General features: G+C 39.6%; 1 protein-coding gene across 2 annotated transcripts in view; it reads left to right on the plus strand.

Moving 5' to 3' along the window:
- Positions 1-20,260, plus strand: part of KLHL2 (kelch like family member 2) — a 111,082-nt gene that overhangs the window by 7,487 nt on the left and 83,335 nt on the right. Inside the window, exons 2-3 of one of the 2 annotated variants that reach the window (XM_044224797.1) lie at positions 6,103-6,228; positions 18,216-18,322. In XM_044224797.1, the coding sequence (XP_044080732.1) occupies positions 6,103-6,228; positions 18,216-18,322 (233 nt within the window). Of the gene's footprint in view, positions 1-6,102; positions 6,229-18,215; positions 18,323-20,260 lie in introns of those variants that run through there. The other variant, XM_044224798.1, reaches the window with a different exon arrangement.

A 20,260-nucleotide genomic window follows, 5' to 3' on the forward strand; every position in this document is an offset into this window, starting at 1 on the left:
TTCTATATTTATAAATCTGTGTCTCTTTTGTTGTTGTTTGTTTAGATTCCACATGTAAGTGAAATCATGTGGTATTTGTCTTTGACCTTTTTCTCTTAGCATAATACTCTAGGTTTGTCCATATCTTTGCAAATGGCAAGATTTCAATGGCATTATGATGTTTTTGTAAGGTGTTCTCTGACTAGATGGCATGATTTTTTCTTTGCTTTTTTTATTTGTCTCACAGATGCTTCCTATTCAGTTCTTAAAGGTCTTCATACTGAAGGTATAATCCAAATTCTTACATGTCAGGAGGGCAGATGTTAACGTCTTTTTAAGCTATATTTATCTGGTAATATGACCATATATTTGTAGATTATAGTTAGTCTGCTGGCTCTGTACCTAATAAAAGTTTAAATTCCAAGCACTTGAAGAGAATTTGCAGAGAATGTCTCTTTGTCTTTAGTTAATTGCAAAAATTGAAACCACAACTCTGCCACAAACCAAAACATGTTTCCAGTGGAGAAAGCCCTCTATTTTTACAACCTCTAAATACTGTGGTGGTTATTTGGGTAAGAGGAAGGATGTGAGAGTATTTCATTGGTAAACTGTAGAGTGACATAAGAAATACTAGTTAAAATATTGGTTATCATTGAATCTCTACTTCTGATATCTTGGTTTTGTGAATGGGAGCAATGTTAGTATGATAATTAGCTTCTGAATGCAAGTTTAGCTAGGAAAGCAGCAGAGGAAATAGGAGAGATGTAATAAGGTAATGGAGAAAACTTCAGAGCAGTGGTGGATGGTGACTCTGAAAACAACAGCTGCTGACGTGAACTTGGCAGAAGTTTGTGAGTAATGGTGGGTGACTCATTGCAAGCAAGGGAGTCTTGCAGCTTTTGAGGTGAACAGGCAGAGGGGAGAATGAGATGGTGGCCATCCAGGGGCTAAGTATTTGTGTCCTGAATGTGAAAATGTCTGGTTCCCTGTTAAATTTTGCAGCTGCATCATTCACATGAATTGTAGCATTGTTTCCACCAGAAAACCCTAAAAACATGAACAACCCATATTTTCTAAAGTGTTTGTTCTCAATCTGAGATGATTGTCCCAGGGTGGGAGGTAAGTGGGTGGTGGGACATATTACATCACCTTTTTTTTTTTTCAATTTTAAATTATACATAGCTGCTTTTCACCCCTACTCTTGGAGAAGCTGTCATTCTGATATATCTAGTCCTATAAAAAGGGCCTGCCTGAATCTTCATGTGAAAATTTTTCATGTTTGAAAAAATTGCTTGGGTCATTTTGGTCTTGTCCCCTGCCACTGGGAATCACTATTCCAGATCAAATACTATATATCTAAAGAAACTATGCCTCATTTCTAAGATGGCCTCAGAACCAGCCTCTGCTTGATTATGGATCTTGACTCTTTCAGGGAGATAGCCCTGTTAGAGTCTTTATTTTCTCCTTCTTGGAGAACTCATTCATTGTCTGTAGTGTGTCTGGGGGCAGAGTTAGAGTTACTTAGTTACCCAGTCTGAGAAGCCAATTCTTAGAATGAGAAGCTTCTCTGGAAAAGGCTAGCTCCCTGCTTTAGAAGGGAAGCAGGTAGAAGGTATAACTACACTTGACTGGTATAACCTAAAGGGTAAACCTTCACCTCCCACTTACCTGCTTCCTAGTGTATGTTCATTTTCCATACTTGTAGTTTTAGGCATGATGGGTCATTTTTTTTTTTTTTTTTACTCAGCTCTGCTTTAGAATAAGAGACCGTCTAACACAAAACCACATAGGAAGTGAAAGATTATGGAAAGGACTTTAATGTTGAAAATGTGTCTCTGTGCAGCAGGGTGCTGTATTTCTAAGTAGCTCTTAGTACAGAGAACACTTAAAAAAAATTCACTGTTATTTCTTACTTATTCCTTTAAGCCTTTCTTTTCTTTGTAGAGTTTTTGGAGTACATCAGAAAAAACAGGAAATAGACTGAAAATAGACTGCACCAATAAAAATATTGAGTATTGTATGGTAGCTGTCTTAAAGTTAATTCTCTACTGCATGAAGTTTTAATTCATAATTTCCTAAGCAAATATAAACACTTTTGACTCTTATATAATGATATTCCTTCTAGGGCTGAGTTGCTTTTGCTTCCATTCTGAGCATTGAAAAGCCTTCTATGATAGTTTTGCCAATCTTCAATATTTTATTTCCCCTACGTTGTAAACTCTTAAGTTCTTAAACTAGAAGCAGGTGTAAATTTTAACTTGTTATATATGTGGACATTCAGTGTTAACATGGTCAGAAAGTTTGCATAGGTTGCATATATCTACATAATTTTTTTGTCCTATAATTTTCTTTATGAAAGGATGGTGAGAAATAGTATTATGGAGTATGTCTTTTACTATAAAGTATTTCCCAGTCCCCTCTGCCAGATCTGAATGTTCTTTCATCTTTGGCTCCTAGACTTACTAGCTCTTTTTCTCAGGCCAAGTATAAATCATCTCTCTCTACACACACACACACACACACACACACAGGCCACAGGGCGTAGAGTGCACCCTGCTCTTCTCCCATTCCAGCTGTGGGCTCACCCACTGGAGGCAGTGTCTTGTACTAATTTATTTGTAAGGCCCCTTTAAAAAAACTCTCAAGGGATGGATAAAAAGGACTTATATCTACTTCTAGTTTGCAAACCCTGGAAGAATCAGATGCTTCAACTTACATTGATTCTTGGGGTGCAGAGGAATGGACAAGGATAGCATCTATGGTTGATGATGGAGGTTACATTAATGTTTGAGTGCCTGGGTTTCATTGCTTCATGTGCCTTCTGTGGAATCAATGTTCCCCACATTTCTTTACTGCTAAAGTTTTTCTAGCTCCAGACTCTAATATGTCAATTTGATATCTACTTGGATGTCTGATTATCTTAAAAGCAACATGTATGAAGACGAAGCTCTTGATCTTCCTACTGCAGACTGGTTGCACCTGCAGCCCTCCCATCTCAGTTAGTGGAGACTCTATCCTTCCAGTTGCTCAAACCAAAAAATAAGAGGCATTCTGATTTTCTTTGATGTGCCACATGCATTCTGTCAACAGATTTTTTTTTTTTTTAAACCGGGGGATTTTACCATACTTTTACTAGTTTTTGACAAATCACATAAAAAGAACAAGACTATGAGAGATCTAATATATATATATATATATATATATATATGTAATTAACAATTTTGATCTAGCCTAATAATAAAAACAGTAACATTTAAATAGCACCCACTATGTGCCAGACCCTGTTGTAAACATTTTACAAAGATTAATCCATTTGATTCTCACAATAACCCCAAGAAATGAGTCTGTTATTAAGTCTACCTTACAGATAAGGAAACTGCTAGATATAGCAAAAATAGAAAGATTAAAAAACAACAACAAAAACAACCCTTAGAAGTGTAAAAGTTATTCTTAAACTGTGGATCAAACAGAAAATAGTTGGATGGTACATTCATGGATGCTCGTTATATTAAAAAGTAAGCAAATAAATAAAATACAAAGGCTACTCATGGGCTAAAGATGACAGTGTGTTGTAAGTCAAAGATTATGATTCAACCAATTCTGTCCACTTAAGATCTAGAAAAATAAGAAAGGAAAATTAGAGGTAGAGAAAAAAAAAACTGGCTGGGGAATAAAAAACTAGAAAATAATAATATTGAGAGTACTACTCTGTCAACAGATCTTGTTGGCACTAGCTTTAAGATATACCCAGAACCCAGTCACTTTTTTTTTTTTAAAGATTTTATTTATTTATTTGACAGAGAGATCACAAGTAGGCAGAGAGGCAGGCAGAGAGAGGGAGGGAAGCAGGCTCCCTGCTGAGCAGAGAGCCTGATGTGGGGCTCTATCCAAGGACCCTGAGATCACGACCGGAGCCGAAGGCAGAGGCTCAACCCACTGAGCCACCCAGGCGCCCCAACCCAGTCACTTCTTATCACTGCTCCTACTTCCACTGCTGCTGCCATGCTCTGAGGCCCTGTCACCCCCTGCTGCATTATTCTCCTAAACAGTTAACCCTTTTTCATCTTTGCCCACCTTGACTATTCTCAATCAGCAACCAAAGTGATCCTTTGATAACGTATGTTGGATTGTGTCACTCTTCTGCAATGCCTCCCTGTTGTACTCAGGGTAAAAGCCAAAGTCCTTCCAGCATCCTACAGCCCTACAGCCCTTCTGTCTCACTGTCCCCAGCCCCAACCTTGGTCTCACGGTCCTGGAACACGCCAACTTCATACAGGTCTTTGCTCTAGCTCTAGCTCCTTCCGGACATTGTCTCACCTCCTGATCCTGGTTCAAATCTCAGTTCTCAGTTGGGCTATTGATGATCTGATGACCCTGTTGACTAGTGCAAGTTATATCACTCCATATAACTTCCCTCTCTCCCCTCTTCCCTCCTAGAGTCCAAGCTCTGTGAGGATAGGAGTCTTTTTGCTCATTGTTTACATGTATCCCAAGTGTCTAGAACAGCACTTGGTACATAGTTGGCACTCAAATAATATGTGCCTAATGAATTCACGAGAGATAATGTTTTAAAAATGAATGATTCTTTCAAAATGGGTTAGGAACAGAAGAGGTATAAAGAGAAATGCAGCAATAAATGATGATGTTTGCCGGTTCTTTGTGTGATATATATACAAGTAGGATTTCTTTAGGTTTAATTTGGTATCCTGATTTTTTTTTTTAAATTTTTTTATTTATTTATCAGAGAGAGAGAGGGGGGAAGAGAGCGAGCACAGGCAGACAGAATGGCAGGCAGAGGCAGAGGGAGAAGCAGGCTCCCTGCTGAGCAAGGAGCCCGATGTGGGACTGGATCCCAGGACACTGGGATCATGACCTGAGCCGAAGGCAGCTGAGCCACCCAGGCGTCCCTGGTATCCTGATTTTTTAAATTAATTGCTTTATTGACGTGTAATTTACATGCTATAAAATTCAACTATTATAATTGTACAATTCAGTGATTTTTAGTATATTTCTGGAGTTGTGCAGCCATCTCCTCAAAAAGTTCCCTTGTGTCCATTAGCAGTTAATTCCCCTCCCCACTATGGTACCTTGATTTTATTTGTTAATTTTTTTGCCCCCCGTGTTTCAAAAGAATAATTTATACAGCAATACTGATTTAGCCCATGCTCTTAAAAATTGTGTTTAAATATGAAGTTAAGTATCATTGTTTAATGTAGGACATTGTATTGAACATTAATAGAAAGAATGAGCTTGAAGAATCAGACTGGCTTCAGTCTCACCCAGCTCTACTATTTAGTTACCCAAATTGTTTTTTTTTTGCCTTCATCTTTTTATCTGCTAAATGGGGATAATAATAGTAATGAGTTCACAGAGTTGTTTTGAAGATTAAGCAAATAATTCAGTTAAATGACTTAGCACTGGGGCACCTGGGTGGCTCAGTGGGTTAAGCCCCTGCCTTCAGCTCAGGTCATGATCTCAGGGTCCTGGGATTGAGCCCCACATCAGGCTCTCTGCTCAGAGGCTCTCTGCCTACTTGTGATCTCTCTGTCAAATAAATAAATAAAATCTTAAAAAAAAATGACTTAGCACTGTGGCTGCTGTATAGTGAATACTCAGTAAACTCTAGCTAACATGATTAATCTCTTGTTAGAAGAGTAGGTCTGAAATATGTGGGGTAAATCAGCTGGCAGGTGTAGAGCAAAATTCAGATCAGATTCTGAGTTCCTGAAGTTTGTGTAAAATATGATCCTGTTCCTGTCTTGTAATATGTTTGTAAATAATATATGACTACAACAGATTGTTAAAAGCAGGTTAATTTCCAACACAGAGGATCATTTCTCAGCATTTTTATTTCCAGTTGTCTGCTAAATCACTTTTACTGAATTTTCTGTGCTAGTCTTTGACAGAGTTTTGACATGGTAGAGAATACCCCCTTTTTTGGTTAAAATCATAGTGAACATCAGAAAATGTTCTGAATTGTGCCTTAATCTTACATTGGGATATATTATGAGACTTCTTCTAAATGAGTTTGGAAGATTCATTGTATTTCTTGTAGCGTGATAAGCCTGAACTAAATTATCTGTAATAAGATCTTTTTTTGTTGTTTTTTTCTCTTATGTACAGATGCACAAAGCAGGGTCATCAGAAGCCTCTCGATTCAAAAGATGATAATACTGAAAAACACTGCCCAGTGACAGTGAATCCTTGGCATATGAAGAAAGCTTTTAAAGTCATGAACGAATTAAGAAGGTATTGTTCCATTAGTATACATGTAACCATGGATTTCTTCCCTTAATTTTTTACTTGTTTATAGTGAATATACTCTTCATGCCTCATTGTTGCTTTGTGTGATACAGAGAACATTAAAAGCTTTTTCTGCAGGTTTTTTATCAGAAGCATGGATAGTAAAAGACTGCTCTGCTCTATCCATGTGGCTAGTCTGAATTGAGATGTTCTGTAAGTGGAAATATATAATATATTTCTAAGATTTAATACAAAATAGAATATAAAATATTTTATTAATAAGTTTTAAGAATATCGATTACGTTTTGAAATGATACGGGATATCTTGGGTTAAATAGATATTACTGAAATTATTTTCACTTGTTTCCTTTTTTGTGTGATCAGTACAAGATTTTGACATTGCACATATATTTTATACCATATCTATATCTCTCTATCTGTATCTATATATCTATTTCTGTCTGTGTATCTATCTAATTTGTACTGGACAGCGCTGGTCTAGGGTTTTTAAGTTACCACAGAGAATATGGAAAGAAGACTGTCAGAGAGGGATACCTAGGTGACTCAATCGTTAAGCTTCTGCTCTCAGCTCAGATCATGATCTCAGGGTCGTGGGATCGAGGCCCACATTGGGCTCTCTGTTCAGCTGGGAGTCTGCGTCTCCCTCTCACTCTCCCTCTCCGCACTCTCTCTCTCACAGATAAATCAATAAAATCTTAAAAAAAAAAAAGAAAACTATCAGAGAAAAATGTGACTCTCGTGGTGGTGGAGGTCATAGTGGTAGGAATGTTGAGGATTGGTGACATGTCCCTTGCTAAGGTAATTCTCAGGTTTGTTTAGAGTCACTGATATGAAAGGAGTGGCTTTAAAAGTTGGTGGAGAGATGTCTGGGGTGGTTCAGTCGGTTAAACGTCGGACTCCTGATTTCGGCTCATGTCACGATTTCAGGGCTGTGGAATGGAGCTCTGTTCCATGGTGGGTGTAGAACCTGCTTAAGAGTCTCTCCATCTTTCTCTGTCCCCCCTTCCCAAAATTGATTGAACCACGGGTAATTTTCTTTTTTTAATTAAAAGACGAATGTATGTTGTAACAGTCTTGGTTTTCTTAGCTGTTTGCGGAAGACATGTATTTTTCTTTTTTAATCCCATCGTTCTCTTTGTGAAAGTCAGTATATTTAAAAGCTTGGGCAATGAAGAAGGTAATGACTTATACTTTCCTTCAGTCTGTTTCTGCTATGTCTTCCTAAAAGCCCACGCTTTAGGTCCATCATTTGTTTCTTCTTTACTTAAAGATTTAGTAAATATTTATCTTTTTGGTGCCGGAGATACAATGGTGAGCAAAAACAGACATGTAGCTTATGGTTGAGTGCAGGAAGCAGGCATTAATCAGAGAATTACACACATAGTTTACTGTAAATTTTAATGATAGCAAGTGCCACAAAGGAGGGCTGCCTGGTGCTCTGAACGTGGATTACAGTGGTCAGGAAAGGCTTCCGGGGAAAGATAGAAGTAATTATGTTGAGATTTAAAGCCAAATGAGGTAAAGAAATGAAGCCAGGATGGGGGTGTGGGAGAGATCAGAGGAGGGTTCCAGGCACAGGGAATGGCAGTGCCCACATCTGGTGATGGGAGGGAGCTGGCCTCATTGGAGGAACTGAGGGGCAGCTGGGGTGTTGATGGCCAGGGGGGTCACGGCTAGAGAGAGAAGCCTGAGTGGGCAGGTGAGGCTCAGCATTCTTAGGGCCGTATACATTTTTGTCTTTATCAGGAGTCATCATGGGAGGAAGCCATTGGAGAGTTTTAAACTGGGTGGAGATATGATCAGATTTTCATTTTGAAAAGAACATATTTGCTTCTAGGTGGAAAGTGGATTGGAGAGAGAGAAGTGTAAATTGACTATTACTTGCTTCCTTGTCCTACTCTGACGGCATTTTTATTTTTATTTATTTACTTTTAAAGATTTTATTCATTTATTTGAGAGAGTGTGCTTGCATGTGTGCAAGTGGGGGAGGAGGGAAGCAGCAGAGGGGGAGACTCCCTCTGTCAAGCAGGGTCAAGCAGACTCTCAGCTAAGTGCAGAGACCCACACAGGCCAGTCCTAGGACCTTGAGATCACCACCTGAGCTGAAACCAAGAGTCTGATGCTTAACTGACTATGCCACCTAGGGGTTTCTATTTTTTATTTTTCTTTTTACTAATAATTATTTTTTCCCAAATTTTTGTTTAAACTCTAGTTGACACATTTAACAAATTTTGTTTAAACTCTAGTTAACACATAGTGTAATGACAGCATTTTTAATAAGTGTTTTCATTTTAGTCTTTGGGTGAATACGTAGCAGGTCTGGCTGTGCTGTTTTAGTTTTTTAATTCCATTGTAACAGTCGTTAAAGGTAAACTGTACTGGCTACTAAATAGAACTGCAAGAAAAGTAAGAAACAATAGTCTGGTCATTTTAAAACTGATTTTTAGTGGCTCTTCTTTTTCTTTGAAAAGTCTAGAAAGACTTTTTCTAGGCCTGTTCACATTTCCTCCCCTGCCTGTGGGGTGTGGGAGCTGTGGCCTTCCATGGATGTGAGTAGGTCTCTGTTGACCAAGGCATGACTCACTGAACTTCGGGCAGGTCACACCTTGTCCTGAAGTAGGTGACCCAGGTTTGGGGATGAACTCTTTGACCTTGGGCCAGTAGTTTTACTTCTTTGAGGCTGAGCTGTGAAATGAGGGGAGTGGACAGGATGGAATGTAAGGTTTGTTGCTGCTCTGATGTTCTCTGAGCCTGTGAGCTTTTTTCCTGCTTACCTGCACCTGGTCCTGGGGTTATTTAACACTAGCCTTCCCGTACCTATTTATCCCATTTCGGGTGTGAACTGTGTGGTTCAGAAATAGTACCTTGTTCTTTGTGTCACACCGTTTCAGGAGCTAATGTGTCACCAGGCTGGAAGTTGATGATTTTCAGGACAAAGAGTGACCTTTGAAAAGCTGGAGGGTGTTGGCTGCCAGCTCTATGACCCTGTGATTGTTTTAATAAAGTCACTAGCAGGTAGTGTTTTAAAAAATAAACTCTCTTTGGGGTTCATTAGAACCCCTTTTTTGGTTTGTTTTTAATGTCATTCACTTTTCTCTTACCCCTTACAGCCCACTGAGTAATTAAAAAAAAAAAAAAAAGAAGAAGAAATCTCTAAAGAGGTTTACTCCATAAACAGCTGAAGTCTTATTTCCTGCCATTGCATCAGTTTCCTGCTGCCAGGAAGGGGTAGCTGAGAGTGGTTTCCTGACTTCTGGGAAGGAATATCTTCCTTGTTGTTACCACTCTGCTCTTGGGCCCTCACCCTCTACGTGGTAGAGTAACAGCGGTACAGTAGGGAATGTGTTTTATGAACCTTTGGCTGATGGAAGTGATTGATTTTTGGTTTTGTTTTCTTTTTTTTTTTTTATTTTTTTTTATTTTCAAAGATTTTATTTATTTATTTGACAGAGAGAGATCACAAGCAGGCAGAGAGGCAGGCAGAGAGAGAGGAGGAAGCAGGCTCCCTGCTGAGCAGAGAGCCCGATGCGGGCCTCGATCCCAGGACCCTGAGATCATGACCTGAGCCGAAGGCAGCGGCTTAACCCACTGAGCCACCCAGGCGCCCGGTTTTGTTTTCTTTTTTAGACAGGAGTCCCAGATACAGCTCTATGTCCTACCCCAATATGAGCTTGAATAGCTTAAAACTGCTTGGTTTAAAAACTCTGCAGTCACTCCTAAACAGTGTATTCAACAAGTATTTGTAGGCAGCTTGTTCTCCCTTGAAATCAGCTTGCCTGCCCAAAAGGCTATGTCAGAGCCAGAAACAGTATCAGACTTGGCCCATTCCCTGTGAAATTCTGGATTGCTGCTGGAGATGTCCAGAGAAGAGGAGGAGGTGGTGGAAAAGACTGTGGGCCAGAGAGGATTTTTCACAGGAGAAATCTACAGTGGCCCACAGAAGTGGTTTCTGCTGGGCCTGTTGGTGCACAGTAGCATTCATACAAAGGACAGGAGAGGAAAGGCATCCTTGCCTGGATAATTGCACGAGTAAGGGAGTGGATAAACAGAACTTGTTGGATAAAGTGAATCAAGAGTTCATGCTGGGGAGTCTCTGCAGACGAGACTAGGAAGTGGGAGAAGGACAGAATTGTGCAGGCTTAAATCACATGATGAATCTGGACTTAATCCTGTGGGCAGTGGGAATCAGGGAAGGCTTTTGTCAAGGGGAGCAGCATTTTAAGATTAATCATGTTGGAGGAACAACCTGGCAGTGTGGTGAAAGGACGGGTCTTTAGCAACACATCGTTGGCAGGAAAGTCAACCCTTTAAATTTCCCTAGCATGAATTGGCCGGGGTAGGAGCTTTTCCGAACACTAACATTTTCAGAATCAAATCAATAGGTCTTTACAGAGTGCTTATTATGTGCAACACACTGTATTGGGTCTGTGGCGGAGACAAGCAGACTAAATCTCAGACATGTTTTATTGAGAACATTATGCTGTGTGGGCTTTTTGAGATGACCAAAAAAGGGAAATGTCAAGAGGCAGCATCTTGCCTTCACAATAAATTTTAAACAGAAAAACTTCAGTTTTGTAGGTTATGGGATTAGACTGTATTTGAGCTTTAAAAATTTCAGATACTATTAGTTGGGGGCAGCCTGTTCCTTGTTTAGAAGGAAGATAATTTTGACCCTTAAGTTAGGAGTTGAAAGTTTTTAGTAAGGATAAATCATATGAAGCCATTCAAATGCTCCCCTATACATCACATGTAAGTCATAGATATTTACTGGTTCAGTTATAACAGCAGTTTTTACATTTCCAAAGATAATTTAAACCAGAAACCCTGAAGCTCTCTCTTAAAGGAGCCCTTACTGTATTTTTCCTCCTGGACTTTTAGACATTGTGGGTCCAGATCACTAGTAGGATTAAGTTACCTGTTGTGCAGCTATGAAAAATTTGAGTTGTGGCTCTTTAGTTATTTATATTCTGTTGCTTATTTGGCAAGTGAATTAAAGAACAGACTTAAGTGAGTCTGTCTTTCTCTTCTATACTACTGTTTTTAAAAGAGATTTTAGGAAATTACATATGTGAAATTTTTTATTGCTCTAATACCTATTTCTTCCTATGGTAAAAGATTGTGAGTTCTTTTATTTTCATGTTGTACTAGAGTAGAATATAAAACATTCCTTGAAATATAGGGCAGTTGGGAAGAGCCCCCAAATCAAATAGACTTGTTTATTTAGAAAATTTAAGATAATGGTTTGATGCTTCTAGGCTCAATTTAACTGGTAATCTTCTACAGTGTTTCTTTTTTTTTTTCTTTTTTTAAAGATTTTATTTATTTATTTGACAGAGAGAGATCACAAGTAGGCAGAGAGGCAGGGGGAAGCCGGCTCCCTGCTGAGCAGAGAGCCCAATATGGGACTCCATCCCAGGACCCTGAGACCATGACCTGAGCCGAAGGCAGAGGCTTAAACCACTGAGCCACCTAGGGAGGTACCCCTTCGACAGTGTTTCTTAAGCACATGATTGATCTCTTTTTCAGTGTTGTTTATTTTTTTGTGCATTTTTAAAAAATATTTTATTTATTTATTAAAGAGAGAGTGAGAGCGCGCAAGTAGGCAGAGCAGGCAGAGGGAGAAGCAGGCTCTCCACTGAGCTGGGAGCTCCACCTGGAGCTCTGTCCCAGGACCCTGGCATCATGACCTGAGCCGAAGGCAGCCGCTTAATTGACTGAGCCACCCAGGCTCCCCTTAGGTGGTGGTTCTTGAGGATGGATAGAATCATTGAACATTTCAAAGTGTACGAATAATAGATAGCAGTGAAGTAGTTTACTGACCCAACTTGTTTCTTTTCCCTTTCTCTGTGTTGTTGAATACCTACCACACATGAGATAGTGTTCTGTTTCAAAGCTCACTTTCACTAGGCCCTCTTAAATCCGAAAATCAGAAGCTCTTACTCTGGCTTTTTTCTTTTAATTATTATAGCTAAGAGTACCTCATGATTTATTTTACCAACTAAAAATAAAACCTTTTAATGAGGAAGTCTCTTTGTATACATCTTACATATTCTATCGCATAAGCTTTTCATCTCGTGTTCAGAAACTGCTCTCTGTATTGCTTTTCCCCCTGAAATCCCTCATCTTCCTCATTTCTCTTTCTCTGTTCTCCCTTTCCCTACCAGCTTTCCTCTGTCCCTAATACCTTCTTTCACTTTATTTTTAATTACTTTTTCCATCTTCTCCTCTCAACTGTGACCAAGTGTTCTTGCAGGTCGTCAGCTCTGGAGATGTTACCTTCCCTTTTCTGAGGTGTTCGGTGACACGCTTTCTTCCGTCTTCCTGTGGCTCTGTCTTGTCATTTTCCACATTGTTCTGCTGTCTCGATTCTATTTGAAAAGAATAATATTCTCTATTCTGGGACCCTTAAGTAGTTTTAGGCAGTTTCTAAGTCACTGACTAGTAGTTTTCCCTAACTTTCCAAATTGACTGTCACCACTTCCTGCTTTCTATTTGAAAATCTCAGCAGGTGCAAATCTGTTGAGGGGGTTGTGCTGTTTTTCAGGACTTTTACTATGGTGGTGAATCTTATTAAACCCAGCATCTAGATTTTTCTCTGTACTTAACTGCCACAGAAATTTAAATTCCTATCAAAATCAAACCACCATGGTTTTAAGAAAAAGAAAGAAGACAGTGGTGACACTTGTCAGGGAGTTCTGTTGCTCTTCGAGATTATTGACATTATAGCTGCATTGTATCTCCCTTGTCTGTTGAATAAAATTGTCAGGTACAGGAGGTTTGGTTAAATATGACTAAGTCAGCAGTCATGAAGCCTTTCATGTTTAAACCAGCTCATCTCCCCACCTCACCTCCCTTCGTGCGGAGGACAGTATTCCATGATGCAGCCATGTCCCGAACAGCAACTCCACATCTGCCTCACCCTCTGGTTCCTGGCCAGTTTTTAATTTCCTTGGTTTCTTTCCTTCTTGCCTTGATTTCTGATCCCTTGCCTCATTTCTTTTTATGTCTTGCTGTTATTTCTTTATTCTAACACCTGATGCTCTTTCAGAGATGACTGTGGGCACCTTCTTGGGCTCTAGTTTGTGGTTTGCCCATGGACTCTGGCTGGCAGGTCACCTCTCCAGCCTGCTGCTTCAGCTGTTCCTCTGATTCTACTCCATGTGGCAGAAGTGCCTCCAGGTTTTCCCTGGCATCCGAGGGAGGCAGATGGACAGATGCCATGTGATTGCCTCATGACCCCCACTTCCAGTAGAAAGTAAATACTTTTTTTTTTTTTTTTAAAGATTTTATTTATTTGACAGAGATCACAAGTAGGCAGAGAGGCAGGCGGGGCGGGGCCGGGGAGGGGGAGCAGGCTCCCCGCTGAGCAGAGAGCCCCATGCAGGGCTCCATCCCAGGACCCTGAGATCATGACCTGAGCTGAAGGCAGAGACTTTAACCCACTGAGCCACCGAGGCACCCCAAGTAGAAAGTAAATTCTTGTTTCATGTGACTACTCATTATTTTTGACCTCTCAAAGCTGGATGGCCTATTTTACTTTGAGAAAATAGATATACAACAGTGATAGGTTTTTTCCAGTCTTAGGAATCAGTCACTTTGTATCAGTAAACTAGAGGATGTCTTGGTGTGTTCAGGCATGTTTCATTAATTTTCAAAACAGTATTTATCCTGAGAAGGACCAGTTTGCATGATGATATTTCATTTAGGAGATGGAGTGCCTTTCATTTTTCTGGGCAATTTGAGTTTTACATAAGGCCTATATAATGTTTGCTCTTCTCTACATTTGAGCTTAGAAGCTTCTGCAAAGCCTCTTAAGGTTGGGGTTGGCCTCTCCTGTGTGTTCCCAAACACCCCACGCCTACTACACCTTAAAAGTTATAAGTTCATTTTTGTAATTACGTGCTAGCTTGTGTGTTTCTTTCCAGTCAACTGTCAACTCCTTGTTATTCATGGACGTGATCTTGCTGTTGTAAATGAGTGTAGTGTGTGCTTGCTTCGGCAGTATGTCCAGTAAATGAGCATAGTGCTGGGTGCATAGTAGCCACTCTCAATATTTGACAAATGAATGAATACATGTGAATTTTGCTAAATAGCAACTTTATTTGTTTTGTTATTCAGGAAGACTTTCCCTTCTGCAGTTCATTCCCTCATTAGATTTCAGGTAATAGGAATATAAACTCAGAAACTTACCATGTAGACTTTGGGTATGTGCTGGTAACGAAGTTGCTTTTTTTTTTATTGCCAGACTTTTCTTTTCTTTTTTTTTTTTTTTAAAGATTTTATTTATTTATTTGACAGGCAGAGATCACAAGTAGGCAGAGAGGCAGGGAGAGAGAGAGAGGAAGAAGCAGGCTCCCTGCTGAGCAGAGAGCCCGATGTGGGGCTTGATCCCAGGACCCTGGGATCATGACCTGAGCCAAAGGCAGCGGCTTTAACCCACTGAGCCACCCAGGTGCCCTATTGCCAGACTTTTCATTTGTAGCTCACTCCTTTCCCAGAAGTTATTCTGCTTCTTATGAACATGCACATGTGGAAAGAGGTAAGAGCCAGACTCTTTTAGGCACACAAAGTGTGCCTGAAAGAAGTTTGGCTGAAAGAAGTTTGATCAGCTCTCTCTTGTCTTTTGAGTGCTGTTTTAAAATATGGTATTCAGGGCGCCTGGGTGGCTCAGTGGGTTAAGCTGCTGCCTTCGGCTCAGGTCATGATCTCAGGGTCCTGGGATCGAGTCCCGCATCGGGCTCTCTGCTCAGCGGAGAGCCTGCTTCCCTCTCTCTCTCTCTGCCTGCCTCTCTGTCTACTTGTGATCTCTGTCTGTTAAATAAACAAATAAAATTAAAAAAAATATATGGTATTGCTGGAAACAAAAAGATAAAAAAATGAAACACAAGAACTAAATATGTTATTGTTTTGGAATGTGACCCCTAGATTCTGTGTGACCCAGCCTAGGGTGTGGCTGCATGCTAATTTGACAGTGTGTTTACTTTATTAGTTAACTAACATCAGCTAATACGCTGGGAAGGCCAAGCTAATTACGTGACAACCAGCAGGTGTTATGCTAGATGCTTCAGTCAATGAGTGATTGTAATTGAAGCTAAATGTAATTAATTATGTGATTTGGGGGTGTTCAAGTGTAATTCCACTTAAGTTCCATCTTGAAATTAGAGCACTAAGAAGGACTATTACTGACAGAAGGAAAATAGGTGTAAAGATGTACTTGAGTTGTGTCCAGATGCCCTGGTCATTATAGGAACACCTGGATGGCTGCATTCTTGAGGGGCTGTGTGCAACTCTGCTGACCTCAACTCCTCCCTCTCCTGCTCTTTGCTTGCTCTTCTCTCTCTCTGCTTTTCTTCTTCTGGGGGTCTCCATGGTTCTGTGCTGCTTCAGGTCTGTACAGCACACGCTTTTCTCTCTATTAGGGAGTTCTCTTGTTAAGAGAACTGCTGATGTGTACTTGTTTTTAGGACTCAGCTTCAGGTCAGTAGCTGAAGGAAGACTCTTCTGACCACTCCTCTGATTTAGATATTCCCCCAGCACCTTTACAATGATGTTTTCCACTTGATCCTATGATTTTGGCATCATCAGTCCTTTCTGCTAGGCAACTTAAGGGCACAGATGATCTTGCAGTGATTTGTTGAATTTGATTTTTCTAAATATTCTTGTAAAGGTAGTGATAAAAAACCCACTAAAATTAGGCCTTTTATAAATTATATATAGAACTTTAAAAAATGTTTCTAAAATATAGTATGTCAACTAATAAATCGTGCTATTTGATTTATACTTTTTTAAAAAAAAGATTTTATTTCTTTTTCAGAGATGGAGAGAGCATAAGCAGGGGGAGTGTCAGGCAGAGGGAGAGACAGGCTCACCACTGAGCAAGGAGCCCAATGTGGGACTCGATCCCAGGACTGCGAGATCATGACCTAAGCTGAAGGCAGATGCTTAGCTGACTGAGCCATCCAGGTGTCCCTGATTTATACTTTTTATTCCCTGTTTTATTCAGGTTTTACCAAGTCTTGAAATAGCACAGCTTTAGGTGGTTTTGTGTAGTGGTTAAAAGGCTTTGGAACCAGACTCCATGGATTTGGATCCTGGCATTGCCAATAGTGGGGACTTAATGGCTGGTTGTTCATCTTTAACCTTGACTTTCCCAGCTTTACATTTTGGGGGTAAAAAATCCTAATAATACCTACCTCATAAGGACTATGGTGGGGTCTAAATGAGATAAAAAAATGTAGGTAAAGCTGTTACCTAGCATTCTTCTAAAAACACCACTGGCTTTTCCCATGGTTACTTGTGAACCCATGAAATTCATAGACTTGCAGATTGGTTTTATATCCTCCAAGCAGACAGGAGACTTTGTCAGTTTTCCACAGTGGAGGACTCACAAATGCGTAACCTTAGGCCACCTTTGATGACTCTAATGTGGGACCTGCCTCATGTCTTATAGAGCATTGTGAGCCATTACAGTGACACCCATGAGCCATAATTCAGTCTAAAGGGCATAGCAGACTCATCCATAGGGAGGCCTGCAACACACTTATCATCACTGCTGTGGGACTCCTTTTTCTTAGTTGCTCTTGGATTGGAGGGAAAATAGATGCCAGTAGGATCTCACACCAAAAACTTTTGGTGTGAGCGCCACAGAAACAAATTTGTAAGCAGTGCAGAAAAATGGAAAACTTCGACTTGGTGAAGCTCATTGAAAATGTTGCTTGTGAGCTCCTAGAAAATTACAGAAGCAGACAGGCCACCCTTGTAGAAAGTAGAATATTGGAGGAGGGGGGGCCAGGTGTGACCTACGTGTGCTATACACATAAACTCAGTGCTTGGGTGTTTGAGGTATGGACAGGACTACTTTTTGGCTCACCACACCTGTTTCAGTTATGACATGACTACTGGTAAGGTTGGTTTTAGACTTGGAGCCTCTTTCTTGTTCTGGAAGAAGCGTCAGCACCACTTTTTGCCAAAAAAATAATTCTGTGACATTCTCACTTAGCTGGAAAGACTCATCTAGCAGCTTGTGTAGAATGTAAAAAGTGTTCATCACGTGGTTTTGAATGACTTAAAATGGATAATTCAGAATTGGAGGGATAATTATGTTTGCTGAATAATGGTTTGTTTTAAGGTAACAAAATGCTTTTTAATTTTGTATATGGTAATTTTTTTTAGCCTTGAGGAGTGAGATGGTTTGCTCTGGTAAAATGTTCTGATTAAGTTAAGCTTCAGATGTCTTATATGCCTTTTAAATAGCAGGTGTAATTGAATTTAAGTTTACCTTTGCTTCATGATCAGCATCATTTTAAGTATCATTTTTTTGTGTGTACTTTGACCCAATTTGGTTTTCTACATATGTTTTATTTTGTCATCATCTTAATGTCAGACTGCCGTCTGCCACTTCCGCTGATGTTGTTCTCAATTCAAACTACCTCCCCTTTTACAGTCCATTGATGGTTTGCTGCCAGTAATTTACTTTAGGTTGAGAAATCAGTAATCAAATTGGGAAAGATTTTTCTGTTAAACAAAGGCAAGATTCTAAGTGAGGGCCCAGTGCCTGCCGGGCATTTGTCATGACTGTTTCCTGTGCGCTTCATGTTTAGGAATTCTCTTTTAGAGGATGGCAGTTTTATTTATTTATTTTTAAAAAATACTTATTTATTTTAGAGAGGTAGAGAGTGCATGGATAGGCGGGATGGGTAGAGGGAGAGAGAATCTGAAGCAGGCTCTGTGCTGAGCGCAGAGTCCAAAGATGGGGTATCAATCCCAGGATCCTGAGATCAGGACCTGAGCTGAAGTCAAGAGTGAGCTGCTTAACCGATGTGCTACCCGGGTGCCCCAGAGGATGGCACTTTTAAAAGTTAGCCTCAACTTCAGAAGAGTGGGCTTTTACTGTAATATATTTGCATAGGATGTTCACTACATTTATTATTGGTATCATTAAAAATTTTTTTCTCTCTCTACTTTGTAAACAGTCAAAATTTGCTGTGTGATGTCACAATTGTGGCTGAAGACATGGAAATCTCTGCTCATAGAGTGGTGCTGGCTGCCTGTAGTCCTTACTTTCATGCCATGTTTACAGGTATGAAATGTCTTGTTATGGGTGTTTTTAAAATGTATCCAGATCTGGGCTTTTCTCTCAATATTTTCTTTTCTTATTAATGTTTCACTGTTAGGAAATTCAGTATTGCAGTGGAAGTAAATGCTCTTGCTTTGTTTCAAATTCCTCTTCCTCATTGTTTTTTGTTTTTGTAATCATGTTGTGTGTATGTGTACATTGCATTCACATACTCAGAATTTTATGCTCAGTTTTCCCCTTTATATTTATGTTTACACATATTGACTCAGTTTACTTTCCTGTTATTTATAACAACTTTTGGCACTTTGTTACTTTGGCAGAAGCAAAGTTTTTACTTTTTTACTGTTTACTTTTACTGTTTATGTTTTTACTCTTTCCATTTTTTTCAAGTGATTTTCACATATGCTTCACTTATTCTATATCATGAATAAAGAGATGTTTATTTAATATCCTTTGACTTCAATACATAAAAAAATAGAGTGAACACTTAGGTAACTGCAAAAATACAGAGAATGATTTCAGTACTTCTGGAAAAAAGTAATTTATGCCTGCAACAGTTGAAGTCCTTAACCTCATTCTTTTTTTTTCTTTTTTTAATTTTATGTATTTGAGAGAGCGAGCCTATGAGCACATGAGCAGAGGGAGAGGGAGGAAGAAGCAGATTCCCTGCTGAGTGTGAGCCTGATGTGGGCTCAATCTCAGGACCCTGAGATCATAACCTGAGCCGAAGTCAGACATGTAACTTACTGAGCCACCCAGGTGCCCCCTTAACCTCATTCTTTAAAAAAAAAAAAATAAATAAAAACAATTAAATGTGTTACTGCTGTACAAAGAAATGAATCTTTTTATAATCTTATGAGTATTGGTAGGACAAACAAAATACTTATAAATACAAGCATATTACACAAAAAAGCACAAATATAAAACCATTCATACTTTAGAAGTCATGAAGTATTTCTTGTGCTTAACATTTTGCTTAGATATTTTAAGAAATACAGAGCAGTGTAAGTGTGCTTCCTACTGCCCTGCCCTGGTAATGATATGCACACTTTAAATATGCAGTAGTGTATGGAAGATCTGGGTGCCTAGGCAATGATGCTGGTGGTAAGGGCTGTGATGGGCAGCACTGAGAGAAGGGGATCTGACATTTCCTAAAACCTGATAGGTTTAAAGGGTTCACACACATGAAGATGAAAAGGATGAAAAGGATGGGCTTAGTGTTTTAGGAGTAGAGGAGAGTCTGGAGCCCCCAGTATTCAGCCTGTTGCAGCCTTACTGTTCCTGAACAGTTAAATAATCAAGAATGTAGGAAGGATAGCAGAGGGGCTGTGAGCCAAGTTGGAAGGGTGCCTTTAGCTGAGGCTGATTTGAAAAGTCAATACTGATGAAGTGAGACTAGTAAAATTTTTATGTCCTAGGGTTCATTTCAGTGTCGTGGTTCACATCTTATTTATTTCTCCTGGACAGCTTTCTCAACAGAGTCTCTAGGCTTATGAGAGGAGGGTTCTTGTTGGAATGTGTTGGCCTAGTTTAGGAATTCACTAATATATAGTGTTGTCCCCTGTAAGTAGCATTCTCTCAATTGACATTTCTATTGCTACTTCCTTGTTGGAAACTATGGGAAGCTCATGTCATCAATTTATGCTTCAGTTTCCCCATCTGAAGAAGGGGGATGATCATATTACCCATTTCCTAGGATTTTTGTAAAAATTAAATGCGATCATGTATGTGTATTTCTAAGCTGTTTACTTGGCACATAGAAAATACACAATTAATTTTGGCTGTAATTATGGTTGTTATTATTTTAATTGAAGAATAGCAGACACACAATGTCCCATTAGTTTCAGGGTTACAACATAGTGATTCAGCGTCTCTATATGTTATGCTGTGCTCACCACAAAACTAGCCGCCATCTGCCACCATACAACAGTGTTACAATAT

This window comes from Neovison vison, chromosome 11 (assembly GCF_020171115.1).
Source record: "Neovison vison isolate M4711 chromosome 11, ASM_NN_V1, whole genome shotgun sequence".
Classification (NCBI taxonomy): domain Eukaryota; kingdom Metazoa; phylum Chordata; class Mammalia; order Carnivora; family Mustelidae; genus Neogale; species Neogale vison.